General features: G+C 38.9%; 2 protein-coding genes across 2 annotated transcripts; both read right to left on the bottom strand.

The window, feature by feature from the left end:
* Window positions 1–2,569: 2,569 nt before the first annotated feature.
* LOC130713122 (uncharacterized) lies at window positions 2,570–5,809 on the bottom strand. The gene is made up of 7 exons (XM_057562921.1): window positions 4,813–5,809; window positions 4,462–4,709; window positions 4,175–4,378; window positions 4,007–4,099; window positions 3,805–3,912; window positions 3,384–3,731; window positions 2,570–2,979 (listed from the first exon to the last, which is right to left on the bottom strand). The coding sequence occupies exons 1-7, from the start codon at window positions 5,807–5,809 to the stop codon at window positions 2,896–2,898; spliced, it is 2,082 nt and encodes a 693-aa protein (XP_057418904.1). The 3' UTR covers window positions 2,570–2,895.
* A 78-nt stretch (window positions 5,810–5,887) lies between these two features.
* LOC130713121 (uncharacterized) lies at window positions 5,888–14,586 on the bottom strand. The gene is made up of 6 exons (XM_057562920.1): window positions 14,250–14,586; window positions 13,690–13,802; window positions 12,664–12,734; window positions 7,327–8,584; window positions 6,052–7,179; window positions 5,888–5,954 (listed from the first exon to the last, which is right to left on the bottom strand). The coding sequence occupies exons 4-6, from the start codon at window positions 8,574–8,576 to the stop codon at window positions 5,888–5,890; spliced, it is 2,445 nt and encodes an 814-aa protein (XP_057418903.1). The 5' UTR covers window positions 8,577–8,584; window positions 12,664–12,734; window positions 13,690–13,802; window positions 14,250–14,586.
* Between the last annotated feature and the right edge of the window lie 3,213 nt (window positions 14,587–17,799).

The raw sequence follows: 17,799 nt of genomic DNA, 5'->3' as shown, positions 1-17,799 counted from the left end.
ATTTGCTTCTGAACAATCAATGCTTAAATCTGCAAATCTTTCAAACAGCTTTGACTTTTCTGAGCCAAGCTTATCATCAAATCTAATCTGGATAGATTCCTCAACAGTTTGATGAATAATATTATAAATTCTAAAACCTTTAGATCTTTCAGAATAACCAAGAAAATAACATTTTAAAGCTTTAGAATCGAATTTACCTAATTGCTCCTTAGTGTTGAGCATGTAGCAACAGCTTCCAAAAGGATGGAAGTAAGAGATATCAGGTTGTCTTCCTTTGCATAGCTCATAAGGAGTTTTCTCCAGGATTGGTCTAATGGAAATTCTGTTCTGGATGTAGCAGGCAGTGTTGATTGCTTCTGCCCAGAAGTGCTTGGCCATACTTGATTCTTGCATCATGGTGCGAGCCATCTCCTGAAGAGTTCTGTTCTTTCTTTCAATAACTCCATTTTGTTGGGGAGTGCGAGGACAGGAGAAGTTGTGTGAGATTCCTTGAGAGTTGAACAATTCTTCAAAAGCTTTGTTCTCAAATTCTCCACCATGATCACTTCTGACAGTGATCACTGAAGTTTGGAACTCCTTCTGAACTTGAGTGATGATGTTGGTAAACGTAGTGTGTGTTTCATCTTTATGCCTTAGGAACTTTACCCATGTCCACCTGCTGTAGTCATCTACAATGACTAACCCATACTTCTTTCCTCCAATGGATTCAGTTTTCACTGGTCCAAAGAGATCAATGTGAAGTAGCTCAAGGGGTTTTGTTGTAGATACCACATTCTTTGCTTTAAATGGCTTCTTGGTGAATTTTCCCTTCTGACAAGCTTCACATAGAGCCTCTGATGAATACTTCAGACGAGACAATCCTCTTACGAGATTTAGCTTGCTAAGTTGAGAAATTTTCCTGAGGCTGGCATGCCCTAGGCGTCTGTGCCAGATCCACTGCTCATCATTTACTGACATGAGACACTTGACCTTCTGAGATAGCAGTTCAGAAGATCTGATTTTGTAAATATCGTTTTTCCTCTTCCTAGAAAACAAAACAGATCCATCTGTTTGACTAACAGCTTTGCATCCTGTTTGATTGAAGATCACATCGTAACCTTTGTCAGCAATTTGGCTTATGGAGAGCAAGTTGTGAAATAATCCTTCCACCAGAAGTACATCATTGATGACTGGAATTTTTCCATCTCCTATGGAACCTTTTCCAATGATTTTTCCCTTCTGGTTTCCTCTAAAGCCAACATCTCCTCCTGACTTAAGCGGTGTCAGTTCTTGGAATATAGACTTTGTGCCCGTCATGTGTCGCGAGCATCCACTGTCCAGGTACCATGACAGGTGTCTTAACTGAGCTGCATAAGATGTCTGCAACAGGAATAATTTTTGCTTTAGGTACCCATATCTTGGGTCCTTTCTTGTTAGTTTTCCCAGAAGTTCTTGGAACCTTGGGTGCAACAGGAGGATAATGCAGAGGAACTTGAGTATAATATCTAGACATGTCAAGTTTAAACTTTCCCTTTGGCTTAACCACCTTTGGTGTAACCTTTTCTGGAATAACAGTGCCATGGGGAACGAAATGCTTATGCAAGGGTTCGGCGTTTGGGCTCAGATGACTCATCTTTCATGGATTGAAAGTAGCCAAGGCCGTTGTTCCCATTTATGCTCATGCCATAGATCATTGAAGCCATAATACTTCTGTCTATGCCCTTTGCAAGGAACTTTTGAAACTCTTTCTCATATTTTGTCTCATACTTGACATCAGATGATGCAAGTTGGTCTTCTAGCACATCATTTTTAGCACGAAGAACAACATTGTCATTAACAAGAGTATAGTTTTCTTCCATGAGTTCAGAGACTGACTTCTCATGAACTTCTGAAGAACTGGTTTTAACAGCATATTTCCTTTTAAGCTCTTTGTGCTTATTTAGCAGAACATCATGTTTCTTCATTATTTCAGATAAGGCAGTTCTTAGCTCAGATATAGCACTACAGCACTTTTGGCCTTCCACCGCGGACGGCAAACCGCGGGCTAATGCGAAAAAACCGTGGCGAAAAGCTTAGGCCACGGTTCTGCCACGGTTTCCTTGTCGCAGTGTATGCGGCCGTGGCCAAGTTCATGTGCCACGGTTCCGCCAAGTTTAATCCACGGTTAATTAAAAAATGGAAGGCCACGGTTTATGTAATACCGCGTGTCATAAACCGTAGTATTAGACATGTTAGCCGCAGTTTACACACTATTCGAATGCCACAGTTTTGTTCTCACCACCCATTTGTAACCGCAGCCTATATAGTTCTGCCACGAATTTTCATAAACCCTAATGCCACGGTTATGTTCTCTCCACCCATTTGTAACCGCGGCTTATATCTTTCTGCCACGGGTTTTCATAAAATCTAGAACCACGGTTATATTAACACCACTCGTTCTTAACTGTGGCCAATAGCTATAGCCACGGTTGTTCCAGAAGCTTAAAACCACGGTTTATTTTATGCCACGGTTATTAAATGTTGTCATGTTTTTTTAGCCACTATTTTGCACCTATACCACATTTTTGGAACCATCTGTTTGCTTCCATAATTATTTTAATAAAGTATTATAACAATAACAAATGCACACATCAATTAAAATAACTACAATCAACTTTTTTTCAAGTTGATTAATTCAAATGAAACAAAAACCAAATCTTAATTAACATGAATATTGTATTTAGAACACTAAGAAAATTATAAAACTACTACCAAAATATGGCAATGCCTAATCCTGTCCAACTTGACAGCTTCTAGTCAATTCATGCCAATGTTCAATTCATTATAAACAGCAACAAAATAAAATCTCAAGATGTCATCCTAAGTTCCAAACAACCTTTCAAAATAACAAAATATTATTATTTCTTCCAAAAGCAATCAATCTTCTTCTTCTCCTTCTCCTTCTCCTTCTCTACCTTCATCTCCATCTCCTTCATGAAAATCATCATTCTCCCCATTCTGCTAGTACAAAAAAAGAAAAAAAGAAAAGCATGAAGGCAAAGAAACACATACAAAATTAAAGAAACAACTATATAGGCAGCCCTTTGCAACATGATGAGACAACCCAACAAATGCAGAGAAAAACCAGCAAAATACCAGCAAACCGCATCGAGAGCTTAAGCTAAGATCAGAGAAACCAGTAAAAAAGAAGCAGCGACAACAAAACAGTCTTGAACCAAACAGCAGCATTTAACACATTACAACACAGACCTGATTTTCTAAAGAGAGTCACAAGGTTGCCAAGCATAGAGAGCAAAACACAGCAGGGTTGCAACATGGTACAATTAAGTAAAGCTTAATAAGCAAGCACAACAAAGTTCCGTTGCAAACAACAACAGGAATTTTAGCAAATTAAACAAGTATACCTTTTCATGAGGGGGAACATAGGTGGATGCAGATGAATGCGGAGCTACACTATTTTCATTGCCTAGAGCAGCTTCCATCATATTAGAGATCTCTTCTTCATCTAAATCTGGGTGTTGTAGCTTCAGCATGTTCCTTACAAGTAATGTCAATCCATCCATTTGTCTCTTCATACCACTCACTTCATCTTTATGCTGCTTCTTAATTGCAGAAATTTCTTCATTCTTTTTCATCATGGATGGTGTTAATGTTCTTCCGTAGCAGCGAACTCGACCAGATTTTTCCTTCCCAAACAAAGACTTAAACGTCTCAGATTCATTTGAGTTCTGAATGGAATCTTGAAGAATAGCCTAATTAAAAGAAACAAATGTCAAACTCAAGATGAAGCTTAGCCCAATTAACAGAAAAATGTCAAAAACATACAATTGCAGTTTGTGTTTCCTCATCCACTTGTTTTCCTTTTCGGCTTTGACGGGTCATAATGAACATTTCAGCTTGGCTAACATCATCATCATTTTCCTTTTTTGCACGCTACAATAATTAGATATCAAACACTAAGATACATTTATAGCTTGTGAAACTGAAAATAAACAATAGTACACATAAACATGTGTAAATAATCTACCAATTGTGCTCGAATCCTAGCAAAATTTACTGGTCCTGTACGATGCATATACTTTTTCTTTGCTCTATTTGCAGCATTTATTTGGCTAATTCTCTGCATTGTGTAGAAGTACAAAGTTAGAGAGTAAAATATGAATGTTCAAAAGAATAAACCACATAATTATCTTACCTGAACAGTACTATTTTTCCAATAAGCTATTAATTTCTTGAAATGAGCTTCAGGTACATCCATGGGGCGGTTTTTTAATCTGTCCCTCATCGTAGAATACTTTAGAAAACAGCTCCTTTTGAGATTTCTCTTGTAACGCCTCCAAGCATCATTGATGCGAGAAAATACGGCTTTTCTTCCTTTTTCTGGAATGATGTATTTATCCTGCAAAAAAGAAGGAATTACTCATAATTTTCATAAATAATTATGTATCGGTTAAAATTAAAATGAAATTACATTTGTCATACATTAACATAATCCCATATACGACCTCCATTTTCTTTGACCAACACTTTGAAGTTTGTAAAAATCAAAGGACACAAGTCTGAATTCCTTGCAATGGTGCCAAGGAAATTACTCAAGTCAAACACAGTTTGATCATTGGGTCCAATTGGCTCTCCATCATTATCGAGGACAACTTCTTCACGATCATCAATATTTCTTGCATGAATTTTTAACTTTTGTGTTGGCCCTCTTGTTCTTTTCTTACTTGTCCCTATTTTGACATAAAGTTTTTATTAGATAATATACAAAAAGAGGAATACATAACTTGAATAACAAATCAATACAATTATTATAAGTCAAACAAATTTTATTACCATTTGTCTCGCCACCTTCTTCTTCTTGTGCATTTTCTTCTTGTCTCATGATATATTCTTCATCATCAGAACTTTCATCTCTTGGCTCTTCTTCTTCTTCTTCTTCTTCTTCTTCTCCATTTTCTTTAAGAAACTCATCAATTGAGGTTGCTCTACACATTGGGGTTTTTCTGGTCTTCTTCCTAGCACTTTCTTGCATTGTTCCTGACTCAACATCTTCAGCCACTACCCCATCCATATGCTGCTCTTTTTCCTTAGAATTGTCAATTCCGATCACTATATTTTTCATAGGCTGCTGCTTTTTCATAGGCTGTTGTTTTGCCTTGGAATTGTCATTTGCAAGAGCTGTATTTTTCATAGGCTGCTGCTGCGTCTTCCTTGAATCTTCGCCTTCAGCCGCTACTTTTTTCATAGGTTGTTGCCTTGACCCTGAATTGTCATTTGCAGCTTTTGTCTTTGTAAAGAGTTGCTGATTTGCCTTGGAATTGTCATTTAAAAGCACTACATTTTTCATAGGTTGCTGATTTGACCCTAAATTGCAGTTTGCAGCCACTGTCCTTGTGAATGGTTGTTGCTTTGCCTTGGAATCATCATTTGCAGGAAGTGTATTTTTCACAAGTTGCTGCTTTTTTCTTGAATCATCACCTTCAATCACTGCTATACCACTCCTCTTTTTAGTTGGATGAATCACCTTATTTGAATTTAAACTTACTGAACCACTAGCTGCAAAGTTGGATAACTTGAACTGTTCTTGTGATCCATGCACAAATAAAGGCTGGTTGCTTCCTTTTTCTTCATTCTGGTTCTTACTTTGTACTTCAGGTGAAGTCATATTGGCTCCTCCACGATTACTACTTATCTTCTCTTGCTTGACTCGAAATTGCTTAAGCAGCTCAGCACTTGATCTCACTTCCGGTAAATGAAAACTGGAAGTACTTTTTGCACCCTTGTCTATAGCATTCATCTTCCTCTTCATTAAGCTCACTTGTTTATTCATTTTCTGTTGAGAATAAAAAAAAGTAGATTAGTATTTATATAATATAAATTTCAGAAACAAGGATGAGATAAGATGTGTCTATATGCTAATTGTCATACTAATTTGGTTGGTGTATCTTTTAAGTTCATTATGAAATTCTAAAATGCTGTCAAGAAACATGTAATGTAATTTAGTAGAAATTGAGGAACTTAACCTACTTTATAATAATTGCAATCAAGGCTAACAAAAAGATATTCAAATACCTGATGTAATTTTGAACTTCATCGCAGTTGAATAAGAGATATCGATGTGCATCAGCCTTCGTTCTTAAATCTAGAGAAAATGGTTTACCTGCCCCTCCTAAAGGACGACCAATACTTGAAAAGTAATCATCAAAATCTACTTCACATGAATCACTATTATCATAATTTCGACCCTTCTTGTTCAACCTTGTCTCTACACTTTTATTTAAATATCTTGAGCAAAAAGTTAAAACTTCTTCAGCCAAATACCCCTCGGCAATAGAACCTTCTGGATAAGCTCTATTACGAACATATGTCTTAGGTTTACACAAGTACCTTTCCGTGGGGTACATCCATCTAAATTGAACGGGACCACCGTATCTGACTTCATTAACCAAATGCATAGGTAAGTGAACCATTATGTCAAAGAAACTAGGAGGAAAAATCATCTCCAACTGACAAAGCACCTCTACAATCTCCGCTTCTAAGTAATCCAAATCTTGCACTTGGATAACTTTCTGACATATAGCACGGAAAAAGGAACCAAGACGAATTAGAGGTGTGGCCACCGCATTCGGCATTGTGCTTCTTACTGCTATTTGCAACAAGTAATGCAACATGAAATGTGCATCATGACTCTTGTAACCAGATATTTTCTTATCAACAATGTGCACACACTTCGAAATATTTGATGCACTCCCATCTGGTAATTTAGCAGCCTTTATAACTCCACAGAAAATGGACTTTTCTTCCGAAGTCATTGAAAAACATGCTTTTGTAAACTCTGAACGACCTCCACCAATCTCCCTTGGATGTAGTTCTTTTCTAATTCCCATATCTTGTAGATCGTAACGAGCATTAACATGATCCTTTGTCTTCCCTGGAATGTCCAAAAGAGTCCCAAGAATACTATCACAAATGTTTTTTTCAATATGCATTACATCTAGATTATGACGTAATGTATTTTGAGCCCAATAAGGCAACTCAAAAAATATCGACCTCTTCTTCCACGGGCCATCAACTTTCTTCTTTTTCTTTTTCCCGAACTCATTTGGGAATTTTTTTAAGATTTCTTGGATTTCTTCACCTTCTAGCTTGGGTGGTGGAGTCCTAAGTTCTTTTTCTCCATTAAAGGACTTCTCATCATCTCTTCAAGGATGAAGCGTTGGCAAAAACACACAGTGGTTCATATAACACATCTTATGACTGTGTCTGAGGTAGACTGAATTGGTGTTGTAATTACAACATGCACATGCCAATTTTCCTTTGGTGCTCCAACCTGACAACATAGCATACCCAGGATAATCACTGATTGTCCACAAAAGAGCTGCACGCATTTGAAATGTTTCATTTTTTGAGGAATCATATGTCTGCACTCCATACTCCCACAATTCCTTTAGCTCTTCTATCAGTGGCTGAAGGTATACATCAATATCATTTCCTGGTGATTTTGGTCCAGGAATCAATAATGAAAGCATTGTATACTCAGATTTCATAGAGAGCCAAGGTGGAGTGTTGTATACCATCATCATGACAGGCCACGTACTGTGAGCTATGCTCATAGTATTGAATCCATCACTGGTTAAGCCAAGTCTTACATTGCGAGGCTCTGAAGCAAAATCAAGATGATGCTGATCAAAGTCCTTCCATGCTTGACCATCAGCAGGATGTCTCAATTTCCCATCCTTTGAGCGCTCCTCTTCATGCCATCTCATTGACTCGGCTGTCGTTGAACACATAAACAACCTTTGAAGTCTAGGAATCAACAGAAAATGTCTCAAAATTTTTGCAGGAACTTTATAATCATCTTTTGTTTGCTCGGACCCACAATCTGCTTGGGAAACTTCCTTCCACCGTGAATCTCCACAAACACAACAAAAGTTGTCATTGGCATGCTCTTTCCAATATAACATGCAATCATTCGGACATGCATCAATTTTTTTATAATCAAGGCCCAAATCCTTAATCATGGACTTTGCCTTGTTAAAAGATGAAGGAATGTTTAAATTAGGCATCGCTTCTTTCAATAGTTCTAAGAGGGCGGTGAATGAGGCATTGCTCCACCCATGAAGACACTTCAACAAATACAGTCGAATCATGAATGACAAGGTGGAGAAGTCCTTGCACCCTGGGTATAGCTCCTGCTTTGCCTCATTAACCAAGTTGAAGAACTTTCTAGCATCCTCATTAGGACCCTCACTAACTTCTGCTTCTACCACATTTCGAAATGTGTCGTGCAACAAGCCACCAATGTCGTCATGTGAGTCCTCTTGATCTGCAATAATATCATCAACTTCCATTGGCCTTTCTATTTGCTCCCCATGGTGGACCCAAACATCATATCCCTTTAGAAAGCCGTTAGCTACCAAATGATCCAATATCACATTTCTTTTTGTCCAACAGTGATTTCTACACTTGGCACAAGGACATAAAATCTCATCTCCTTGAGGTCTTCCTTTAGTGTAGGCAAAGTCTAAAAATCGACGAACGCCCATGATATACTCTGGACAAAACCTTGGAAGTTTGGTCCACTCTTTGTCCTTCATTTTTTAATCTAATGAAATAAATTAAATAATATATAAAAAAGTGGCATGACTAACATCCTATCACTAAATAAAATTCAACTTTTGAATTCGAAAGTGTAACACCCCGATTTCCAGGTGTCACTTTAGTAACCAAAAATAATCTTTACGCGGAAAACAGGTAATTTTTTTTCGTTTTCTTTCCTTTAAATCAAAACGATAAGGAAGTAAAGACAAAACCCAACTACTAAACTAACCGATATACATCAAATATAAACATGTACAGCCTCAGCTGCACTTCCACGTCACACACACTCGCAGTGACTCCAAAGTAGTGTGCCCGTAGGCAAATATTTACAGATCCAGAAGTGTGAGTGAGAAAAAGTATAATTACAAACCACTAGGAGAAAGTCGGCCTCAAAATGGCCTAAGCAAAGACCCCTATGGTCCGACTGACTCACTGTGATCCCTCCGTAAGAGAACCACACAAAAAGCCATGCATCGGGAACTTACCCTGTCCCAAAAGCAAAACGAATCAGAGCTATTACAGTAACAACCAACTCCAAAAGACTCTAACCACCCATACCCCACACTACTATCATCGACCCTCCCTCGATCAGGCATGAAGTCCGGGTCCTCGTCGAAAGCTTCAGTAATAGTCGTTCCGCTCCGGGTCTTTCCCGCACAACGAATCATCACGAACCGGCTGACAGACGCCTGGCAGCAGGCCGACCGCCCAAACACAAACATACAAACAAAGCCAAGGCGCTAGGGTCAACTTACAGAATACAATAGATATACAATCAACTTGTGATAAAGGGGATATATACATATGTTGTATATATATACATATAAGTTATGTATTGCCTACTCTAAGGTATATACATAGCATGTTCTCGAATCTCCTACACAGTTCAATCATTACTACCTAACGATGTTCATCAACATCAAATCATCATAATCTCAACATATGAAGTTAGGTGATAAGGTTAGTCAAACAATGTATCGTCCTCCCAACACACACGTATCCAACTAAACCAATGTTCCCTGTCGTTGCCCTAGGGTAAACGACGATGAAATCTCACGCTTCCATGAAGTCTCACGCTTCAATGGGGTCTTACGCTTTCACAAAGTCTCACGCTTCAGTGAAATCTCACACATTCACGAAGTCTCACGCTTCAGTGAATTTTCACGCATTCACGAAGTCTCACGCTTCAGTGAAGTTTCGCGCCTTCATGAAGTCTCCCGCTTCAATGAAGTTCCACACCTTCACGAAGTCTCACGCTTTAGTGAAGTTGCACGCCTCCGCAAAGTCTCCCGCTTCAGCAAAGGTGTACGCCTCCGCAAAGTCTCCCGCTTCAGCGAAGGTTCCCGTCTCCACGAGGTCTCCCGCCTCAGTGAAGTTTCTGCTTTCACGAAGTCTCACGCCTCAGTGAAGCTTACTCACTTTCACGAAGTCTCACGCTTCAGTGAAGTTCCATGCTTTCACGAAGTCTCACGCCTCAGTGAAGCTTCCCGTTCTTCACTATGGATGGACCATTCCCGTTATCCATCCTGGATGAACCATTCCCGTTATTCATCCTTGGTGAACCATTCCCGTTATTCACTATATGATATGCACAGGTGAACCATTCCCGTTATTCACCCGATTGATGCAATATGGTTAGCCAAACAACGAATCGCCCTTACCACGGAAGTGTTTAGCTCACAACCCAATCTCAACAAACCCATGAGTTAGTGTCGGTCAATACAACACAACTCGGAGTAAGTGTCGGTCAATACAACACAACTCCCACCACAAAACCCACAAACAAAGCCCAGAGTCTGTGCCGGTCAATACAGCACGACTCGAACAACACTCCCAAGAGTACTAGAGTACTCGGTGACTTTCAATCATCACCATAGCTCACCTTAGTGGCTTTCCCCAATTCCAAAACTCTCCAAACCCACAACAAAAGCCGACTTTTCCCCGTCTTTCGTAAATATTTTCCCCTTTAATTCTCCTATGATTATTCGTTTAGTAAAAACGTTTCGAATTGAATTAGTCAAGTTATGAGTTTACTTCTCAAAGTCTAAGTCTCCCAGAGTCTCTAGTTTTCGAAATTCTAATCATTCTAAGTTTTCCAAAAACCCTCCAAAAGAAGTTTCCCGGGGAAAGTCTAAGTATTCAAACGAATCCCAACAAATGGCTAAGCCTCAAACCCCTCGTTTGGACTTGCCTAGGGTTGTTCATCCAACCCGAAATGTCAAAGATCACAAGATCAATGAATCTCCACTCCGAAGTCGCGTCAAAACGCTCAATCCAACACAACATCAACATCATAAATTATGAAAACATTCATAACAATAAACCATCATCATAATCAATATCAAAGTAAAGCATAAGTCGAATTTATCGACGCCTATCATGCAGTCATAGCTAATAGTAAGTTGCCCTAACCTCGAGCTGTTCCAGCTTCGAAATCAAGGTTGTCCTCAAACAGTTGCTCTGAATATTCCAAAGTTCCTTCAACTGAACCTCGGAGAAAAACAAAGCAGAATTCAAACAAAATCGATTAGTTCGATCGCAAAACAACACATAAACGATAGACAAAGCATTAAAGCTTCAGAAGACGACAATCGGGTACGAAAACACAAGTTTTCGAAAACGAAAACTCCCTCCCCAACACTACAAGGTCACGGCCACAAAGGAAAAAGGGCTTCGGCTCTTTTTCTTTGACCAAGTCAATTCACAAGGTAGTTTTAGGGTAAAACTAAGGCAAAGAAACTGCCGGAACAATTTTCGGACAATCGGGCCGAAATACGACTATCCAGGGGCATTTTGGTCCAAAATAAAGGCTCAAAACTTCAAAGTTATCAGTTCTGAAAACAGATTTGACAGCAACGATCCTCATGACATCCGTGACAACAAATCCTAAAGGCACGAAGTCAGATTATAGCTTTACGACAATAAAGTTTCGAAATGTGAGACAAAAAGAGTTTTGAGTCAATTTTTCAGATCCTGGACAACTGAATCGCAATCAGAGTTTACTGACAGAGGTTTTAGACTCAGGGGAACATAAGGAACATAACCCAAGCGAGAAATCAGAGAAATCGGACAATTTTAGAAAAAGCTCAAAACTTAGAGCACAGAAACGACTTCAGAAACGCAACAGAAACAACAATCAGAGGTAGGAATCGTGTTAGTTACCTCGATACCTAGAAGTAGGGACGAACTGCACGAAGATTGGTCAAGGTTTCGCGAAAATCTTCTCCTCCCTTCTCTCCCAAGAACTCGCGGCTCCAATGGTGCAAAATGGGAGGATTTTGCTTTTTCGCGCTATTTATAGGCGGGCGAAATCGCGGGAAAATGAAAATTTCGCGATTCCGATTTTTGCAGCACGATCACCAAGAAATTCTAAGAGAGATTCTGGCATCATAATTCCAGAACTCAAAACAAATATCTAGGATTTGGGAAAAACGATATCCAAAACGCCAAAAGCGGTGTAAGTTAGTCTGTCCCGAAAAACTACTTTTTGCTGTGATGCTCAAACGACAAAACTTCCTACTGAAGAAAGATTGGAAACGTCGAAACAAATCTGGCAACGCGGACGGAATCTTCGTTAGAAGTCCCGAATAGAAAAAGTCTTCATCCATTGCTCGAAAATAGGGTTTCGAAGCAAAGAAATTAGCGTCGGCGGACATCCGAAAAGTGAAACCTATCGTGCGTACAGTCCAGAGTTCCGAAATGAAACGCTGGTCGATGGAAAAATAAAGAGAATCTTGAAATTTTCCGAGAGTTCGAAATCTCACTCAAAACGTTGCTTTAAGAGCGAAATAGCCTATTCTGGACACGCTCGCCATAAGGCAGGTGTGCAGACGACTCGCACTAACTCCGAAAACAACTATGCAACATTCCTCAAGCAATTCCTGAACTTTCTTCTTCATTAATCTTTCTCAAATGTCAAACTCCTGTCACGCTTACACTGATTCTACGTGTGAGTCGGAAACTTAACTTGTTCTGAAAATCCAGGTCTTACAGAAAGCAATCAAATATTGATCAAAGCATATGTAACCCCATGTCATGTTCCAAACTTAAGCATAAACAAAATCAAGTAGTAGAGTAACTTACCCCTCAAGATTTGTTGGAGTAATTAAACTTAATTTTGTTTGATCTCCCTTGTACTCCCAAACTAAACCTTCCTGAAAATAAAAATTAGAAACCAGTTTAAAACTCACATATAATATAAGTCAAATATATATCACTATAGCAGTATAGCCACATAACTGATGAAAAAGTGAGCTCACTTCCAAACATAAAAAGCACAAGGAGAAATCACATAAAAAGAGAGCAAAAAAGCAAATCACTAGGCTGCTTCTTGGGTTTGTTAATACCCACTAGATCAGCTTCCTCTCACACAAGGGTATCATCCTGGGCCTGGTCCATTTTGGTTCATCAAGCATGTTCCATGTCATGAGCAACATAGCTTAATAGGAATGAATATTAGAAAAATAATACAATCACAGTTGGGGACTATAAACATTCTGACAGATAAATGTGTCTTTTTTTCAAAATGAGAATAAGATACTATAAACATTTTTTTGTGAAAGTTGAAATATATATAGATAGAATAACTCTTGGAACCAAAGACCCTCCCAAGTGAGCATGTTCAACACAGAAACAGGAAAAAGAAAGATAAGAGTACAAGCATAAGGTAGCACAAAGGTAGCAACTATTGTTTTTGAAAGGCCAAAAAGAATATAGTAAATGGTTTAGCAATAAGGGTTCTAAAAATCTCATGTACACAGATATAATAAATGGTTTAGCAATACATAATAGTTCAATTCCTAGCAATCTGTTGATATACAAATATGTCCTGTAGCTACTGTCCACGAATGCAAATCCAAGGGGAGCAAGCCAACCAAATTGAGAATTGCCAAGTCCAATCTCAGAAGCAAGGATACCCCCAGCGCACAGAAAAAACAAAGTAAAGGACAGCAAGATAGTCACAACAGCACCCCACGGAACAGCACTACTATAAACATTTAAACTCAACATAGAATTCATCTCATTTTTGCAGATCACATTCTGACAGATAAATAAGAAAGCAAGTGCAAAAAGACAATTAATGATTGAAATAAACAAAGAGAGAAGTACCAGTTGAAGAAAACTGATTTTTGCTTGATGCTACTGGTTCCCTTCTCTTAATCTTCTTGCTCCTTGCTCTCGGTCAGTGGTTGAAAAAGATGTGGATACCTCTGCTCAAAGTTCTGAAGTAACAATTGGAATTTCATATGCATACAAAAAAGAGAAGATCAGTCAGTCGGCCACACAATTATATTGGTTAAGGACCACTTTTCTTTCAAAAACAAGTTACAGACAAAATTGATCTAGTCCAAGATACCATGGATCAAAGTTTTTCCTTTCAAAAATCAATTTTCCTAAGTAATCACTTTTGAGTAAAATTTCAACTTTTCACAAGAAAACAAGACATAACAAGATAGAAAGGAAAAGAGAGGAACAAAGAAGAAACAGAACAGAAACAGAGAAAGACAGAACCAAAGAGAACCGAAAACCAACTACAAAGGGATAGCACCATCCAATGGGTAATCAACGTAGAGAGGAGGGTCGCATAATAGTATAACACATGAAACAAGAAGGGCCAAGAACACAAATTTGATATGATAGGAACAAGCAAATATATATGAATAACATACCTAAGCAGCGTAGAGAGGAGGGTCGTACAAGCCGTCGCCGGCGGAGAGAGGAGGTCGCCGAGATGAGGAGGGTTACGATGTTCAGCCAAGGAGAAAGTTAGGGTTCAAAATCCTTTCTCTGATAGTACGTACTGTGTAGTAGTGTTAGGGGTTTGGGGGTTTCTATTTTTTAATTAGTTTTAAGGTTTTTTTAATGAAAATTAATCCTTTAGTTGTGCCAAAACTCTAAACACGCGCGGGGTTCACAAAATTTTGGCGGAAGGGAATTTTTTAGTATTAGGACTTTTTTATGCCGCGGTTATATTTGTGGGATTAGGTTGCCACGGTTGGAAAGTTGTAGCCATGAACCGTCCACAATTATTGAAGCGTGGTAGAAAACGTAGATGCCACGGTTTTCTTCAGTCGTGGTCTTCATGTGTTCACAACTTTTGAACCATGGCCTATACTCTAATTCAGCCACGGTTTTTTCTCCGTCGAAGAAATTAGCGTGGCCTAAAGTGAAAAATGCTGTAGTGTAGAAAAGTTAGAGAATACCTCATCGTCATTGTCAGAGTCTGAGTCATCTTCTGAAGCTTCATCTTCTTCTGACTCAGCTTCATCAGAATCAGTTGCATCAAAGGTTATAAGAGCCTTCTTCTTGAAAACTTTTCTTGGTCTCTTGTCCTTCTTTAACTTGGGACAGTCACTCTTGTAGTGTCCAGATTCCTTGCACTCGAAGCAAGTGACTTCCTTTCCAGATGATTTCTTCTGACCAGATGAAGATTCATATCTTATTGAACTTTTCTTTGGTCCTTTGCCTTTGTTGTGTCTGTTCTTCCAGAGTTTGCTTAACCTCTTTGTGAAAAGAGATAGTTCTTCATCACCAGACGCATCTGATAGCTCTTCAGAGGAATCTTCTTCTTCTTCCTGATAAGCTTTCGCTTTGTCAGACTTTGACTTAAGAGCAATAGACTTGTCTTTCTTCTGAGGCTTGTCCCCTTTGAGTTCAATCTCATGGCTTCTGAGATGACTCACGAGTTCTTCTAACTTCAACGAGTTCAAATTCCTGGAGAGTTTTAGGGAAGTGACAAACGCTCTCCACTCCTTAGGCAAACTTCTGATAATCTTCTTGACATGATCACCAGTAGAGTAGCCCTTGTTTAGACTCTGATTCCAGCAATCAGAGTTTGAAACCTTGAGTACATCTCCTCAATGGTTTCACCAGATTCCATCTTAAACTGCTCATATTGTTGTATGAGAGCAAGAGCCTTGGTTTCCTTGACCTCTTCATTTCCTTCATGCGTCATGACCAAGGAGTCAAAGATGGATTTAGCAGTTTCTTCGTCAGAGATCTTCTCATACTCAATATATGATATTGAGCTGAATAGCATAGACTTCTCCTTGTGATGATCCTTGAAACGCTTCTTCTGAGCGTCAGTCATTTCAGAACGGGGGATCTTCACTCCTGAAGCATCTACTGGATCAGTATAGCCTTCAATGACCATATCCCAGAGATCTGGGTCAGTGCCAAGGAAATAACACTCTATTCTATCATTCCAGTACTCAAACTTTTCACCATCAAAGATTGGTGCTCTGAGTTGGTTGTTGTTGTTGTTGTTGTCAGCGGAAGTATTGGCTTAGGCCATTGTTTGTTTTTTACCAAGGTTCTGGATTGAAGGTAAGAAAAACGGTAGAAAGGGGGGGTTTGAATAACGTTTTCAGTATAAAGCTTCCACCTTAAAGATTTTGACAAATCTTTCGAGAACTTTAAGTGCTAAAGATAAGAGATAGAAAAGCACACAAGGATTTTATCCTGGTTCACTTGATAAATCACTCAAGCTACTCCAGTCCACCCGTTAAGGTGATTTCTTCCTTCTTAGAATGAAGGCAATCCACTAATCAGGTAAGAGTTACAACTGCACTTGAAACCTACAAGTGACTAACAATTACACTGACTTAGCTCACACTAAGATTCACTCTCTTAGTCTTCTCTAGGATCCGATCAGCCTTGATCTCCTAAAGGAACTAAACAAACTGTTTATCAAAGAATTGTTTACAAGAGATTTGCTTCTAAAAAGCTAATAGTAAACTCAATGAATTTCAGATGAAAGAAAGCTTAGAAGAATTTAAATTTGTCTTGCGCGTATGTGAATGCTTCTAGCCGCTTCTTTCAGTCTTCAGCCTCTTTATATACTCCAAGGATTAGGGTTGAGCGTTGCATGGGAAATGCTACCGTTGGAGGGCAGTTCTGGAAAATCCAGCTTCTGCTGTGTCTGAGACTGTTAGGTAGGTCGTCAGGAAGGTACAGTTGCTTTTGTACTTGGATAGCGACTTGACCTTTAAACCTAGGAGACTTCTGATCAGGGGAATACTTCATATTGGAACTTGTGAAGCCGGTTGATCAGAGTCAGAGGGAAAGCCCAGATCCTCTGACCATTGTTTCTTCTGATTCTGAACTCAGAGGGAAGAACATGGTCTTCAGAGTATCTTGCTTCTGGACATCAGAGTTTCACTAATCAGCTTCTGGATCTTCAGAGTCTTCTACACCATCAGAATATCTGAGCCTTCAGTGTTTCTTGGTTATCAGACTTTCTGGATCTTCAGAACTTCTAGTGACTGAGTCCACATCAGAGTTTGTATAACTTCAGAACTTCTGAAGCTTTTCCACTGTTCATACTGAACATGGTGAATGCGAAAGCGTTGCTTGGGTCGCTCTTTATACACAGTGCTTCTGATTTGTGTGAGATTGAGTTGAGGTCAGAGCCTGTAAATAGCACACTCAGAAAAACACGTTAGAGTACCACAATTGTTCATATCAAAAGGTTAACTTGTAATCATCAAAACATAGAGTTGTACTACTAGATCAAAACTTGATCTTACAATCTCCCCCTTTTTGATGATGACAAAACTAAGATTTTTGATGAACAATTCTTAAACATTAAACTGAATTCACTCAGAGTTTAGAGATATAGAATAAGACTTATCCTGATGTGAATAGTTTATCTTGCTCATTCTGAATTCAAGTCACTGCTTGATTCTGAGCTTAGCTCCCCCTGAATCTAATACTTGATGAAAACGTTAGTAAAGTCTAGATTCTGAGCTAAATGATATAAGAGTTCAGAGTGAAAAACTTATGACATAGATGAAAATCGAGTAATCAGAGCGCATAAGTAATCAGAGTCACGGACAAGGTATCAGAGTCTTGGGTATCAGAGTCAACTTAGAATCACTTCAGAAGAAGTGAAATGTATTCCTTGTATTTGCCCAGTGACACATCTATGGTCATGAAGGTGGAACTCTTAAATTCTCCAAAAGAAAAATAAATCACACTAACACATCTTACACATCAAAAACTGGGTTTACTCCCCCTTTTTGTCATAAGCAAAAAGCTTGGGGTGTGAAAAACTTAGCTTGAAGTACAAGGTACTCCCCCTTAGAGAAGGTCTAAGTTTAAAGAAAATGAAAACGATGCAAGAATCAGAGTTAGGCGAAATGAATAGAAGAGTTAATGCAAGAGAAGAACGTTTACCACCGGTCAAGGGAGTAAAGAGAAGGGTCAGTTACCAAGAAT

Source organism: Lotus japonicus, chromosome 4, assembly GCF_012489685.1.
Source record: "Lotus japonicus ecotype B-129 chromosome 4, LjGifu_v1.2".
Classification (NCBI taxonomy): Eukaryota; Viridiplantae; Streptophyta; class Magnoliopsida; order Fabales; family Fabaceae; genus Lotus; species Lotus japonicus.
This window is presented reverse-complemented; position numbering and strand designations above follow the sequence as displayed.